Raw genomic sequence first — 3028 nt, 5'->3', positions numbered from 1 at the left:
AGGAAGGGACAGAGTCGCCTGTATCTACTGAGGAGACTCAGGTCCTTTAACGTCTGCCAGACCATGCTGCAGATGTTTTACCACTCGGTGGTCTCCAGTGTCATCTTCTACGCTGTAGTGTGCTGGGGCAGCAGGATGAAGACGGCCGACACCAACAGACTCAACAAGCTCATCAGGAAGGCTGGCTCGGTACTGGGAGTGGAGCTGGAGTCTGTGGTGGAGGTGACAGAGAGGAGGATGCTGAGGAAACTCCTCAGTATTCGTAACAACACGTCTCACCCCCTGCACGACACACTGCTGTCCTACAGGAGCACATTCAGCGATAGACTGAGACTACGAGGAGCAGCACAGAACGCCACAGGAGGTCCTTCCTGCCAGTGGCCATCAGACTGTATAACTCCTCCCCTTTCTGTAGGGAGAAGAGCTAGATGATCATGTCAGGCATCACTGTCATTCCCTCCACTTGTCTATATTTATGTTTACTTAGCACCTTACATCTCCATATTTGTATCCATGTATCATATATTGTGCTCATACTGCGTACTGTACTCTTATTTTGGATTATAGTGACACTTAGACTCTTAGACTCTGTACTTAACTCTTATCTTATCTTATCTTAGATAACTACATTCATGCAGTCTGGACCTGCACACGTGTGAAAGCTTTCTGGGGGAAAAAATCCCTTTCTTCAATACTGGGATGCCATATCCCACAATGCCCTTCGCTCTGTCTATTAGGTGACATCACAGACAGTCATTGGACTGGTGTGGGTGCCCATGGGGACCCCATAAAATAGAGTAAGGGGGTGATGCATTAACGCAGAATTATTGATAAATGAATCAATAAACCATCAAAATACTTAAAAACAAAATAAAACAACAACAGAAGGGCAAGTGGTGGTGTGTTTTAGGCTGGGTCTGAGACCACATTTTAGAGGGGTACCAGTGTTCAGTACAAATCTGTTTGTTATGTTTCCAGGTCTGACAGTCTATGGTGTGCCATGAAGTCCTGCAGCCAGTCACAGAGAGCAGAGCTGAGTCCAAAGTCTGTTAGTGAACTTGTAGGTTTGACCACGTAAAAGGATGTGACCAATGAAAAGCATCCTGAGGTCCACAGGTGATGTAAAGAGAGGGACAGGTTGAAGATGGAGGAGAGGACATCAGCCATCTCTGTGTCTCCTGTCCTGGGGGACCAGCTGGGGACGTTATGTGGACAAACAAACAGGAAGCATGTGGCTGGAATGTCCAAAGAGGACTAGGAGCAGCTGCAGCAGGAATGCAGAGCAGCACAAAGAGGTGCTGAGTGTAAAGCTGTCAGTAGGGGGAGTAACACAGAGCTGTGAAGGAGCCCTGTCACTGTGATCAGGCTCCTCCTTCTAATCCACCAACTCAGTGCTGATGGAGACTAAACAGAGATCAGAGCCTTCTCTCTACTGGCTGTAGCTCACAGTTAGTCCACACTGCAGATATGAGGCCTCTGTTCATGTCAGTGCTGCTGGCTGCTCTCTGCCTTGGTATGAACACATCTCTGTTTCTCTGATATCACTGACATGATTCTTTCACAGCACACTGAGACTGTTTGTTGCTGTTTCACAGAGTGCAGAGCACAAACAGACAACGTGCTGCAAACAACAGGAGACCTGAGAGCTGCTGAAGGAGGCGCACTGACACTTGGCTGTCTGTACAACAGCAGCAGTCCAACAGGGAATTATCTCTACTGGTACAAACAGGATGGAAACAACAGACCCAGGTTCATCCTGAGTCGACTTTCACTGGATGAAGGGAACACAGCAGACGAGTTCAAGGAGAGATTTTCATCCACACTGAATTCCACCTTCAGATCAGCTCCTCTGAAGATCCAGAAGCTTCAGCTGTCTGACTCTGCTGTGTACTACTGTGCTCTGCAGCCCACAGTGACTGGAAACAGCTCAACTCTGTACAAAAACCTCTGGAGCAAAGACAACACAATATTCCACAACATCCACTAGAGGGACTCACACACTGTCACAGCTCCAGCTGCTTCCTCCTTTGTTCAGTGTGACTCACTGATTCAGCTTCTTTAACTTCATGCAGTCCTTCACTTTAGTCAGTGCAGAGAAGTCAGACTGTAGATCTGAATCCATCCACCCGTGCACTCCACCCAAATCCTACATCCATTTTAAAAAGGTTTTTAATCACTGGTCTCATCACCTTCTGTCCTCTGTGACCTGTTACTGGTCAGTGGAGGTTAAAGCTGCTCTGAGCTCTTACTGAACAGCACATCCTCTTGTTTTCAGCACGTTCAGTCTCCTCTGAATCCTCTTTGGACCAAAAGTTCTACAGAAATCTATTGAAATGTCTTCATTGAAGCTTTAATGGACTCACACATAAGGACCACGAGTAACTGCAGCATTTCTGCATCATATGTCCACAGAGTTCCTTTGGAGTAAACTCAAAGGATCAAACCACATGAATCTATAAAGACGGGCTCTCATAAGAACACCACCCCTTCCTGCTAGAAACCCTTTCATCAGGTGGAGCAGACAGGGGTGCTGTGAGGTTGTAGGAGTCTGTTTTAGTTTTCCTCTCTGCACTGATGAATACAGTGTCCTTGTTGTGCTGTCAGTGCAGCCGTTCACTCACACATGTCTGAAAGACCTGATCAGTCCTCTGTGGGACAGTACCAGCCTGGGTTCACTCATATCTGAATGACAGTTCTCTGAGGCCTCAAAGGGCCAGCAGTCAGAGTCCACCTGTGGAATTCCACAGGGATCACACAGACCAGTATTTAGTATGTGACTGCACCACCCAGTGGAGCACAAGCTGGGTGTCATCAGGACCCCACACCACCGGGCTCAGACAATCCCACAAAGACAGGAGGACAAACTGAGGAGCAAACACCAATAAACACAGCTCTCAGAACATGTGGATACCCAAACTGGACCCTGCTGAAAGAGGCCAACAGAAAGAAGAGCAGACAGCCCGACCAGAACAGCAACAGTCACACAGAGAAACATTCATCCATATGTGTCAGGAACCTCTGAAAAAAA

General features: G+C 47.5%; 1 gene segment (V, D, J or C); it reads left to right on the top strand.

The window, feature by feature from the left end:
- Positions 1-1382: 1382 nt before the first annotated feature.
- LOC114450382 (T cell receptor alpha variable 18-like) lies at positions 1383-1918 on the top strand (the record flags this gene model as incomplete). The annotated part of the segment is given in 2 exon segments: positions 1383-1513; positions 1596-1918. Coding segments are annotated over 2 exon segments (369 nt in total), but the record flags the coding sequence as incomplete, so codon positions are not given.
- Between the last annotated feature and the right edge of the window lie 1110 nt (positions 1919-3028).

Source organism: Parambassis ranga, chromosome 17 (genome assembly GCF_900634625.1).
Source record: "Parambassis ranga chromosome 17, fParRan2.1, whole genome shotgun sequence".
NCBI classification, from domain to species: domain Eukaryota; kingdom Metazoa; phylum Chordata; class Actinopteri; family Ambassidae; genus Parambassis; species Parambassis ranga.
This window is presented reverse-complemented; position numbering and strand designations above follow the sequence as displayed.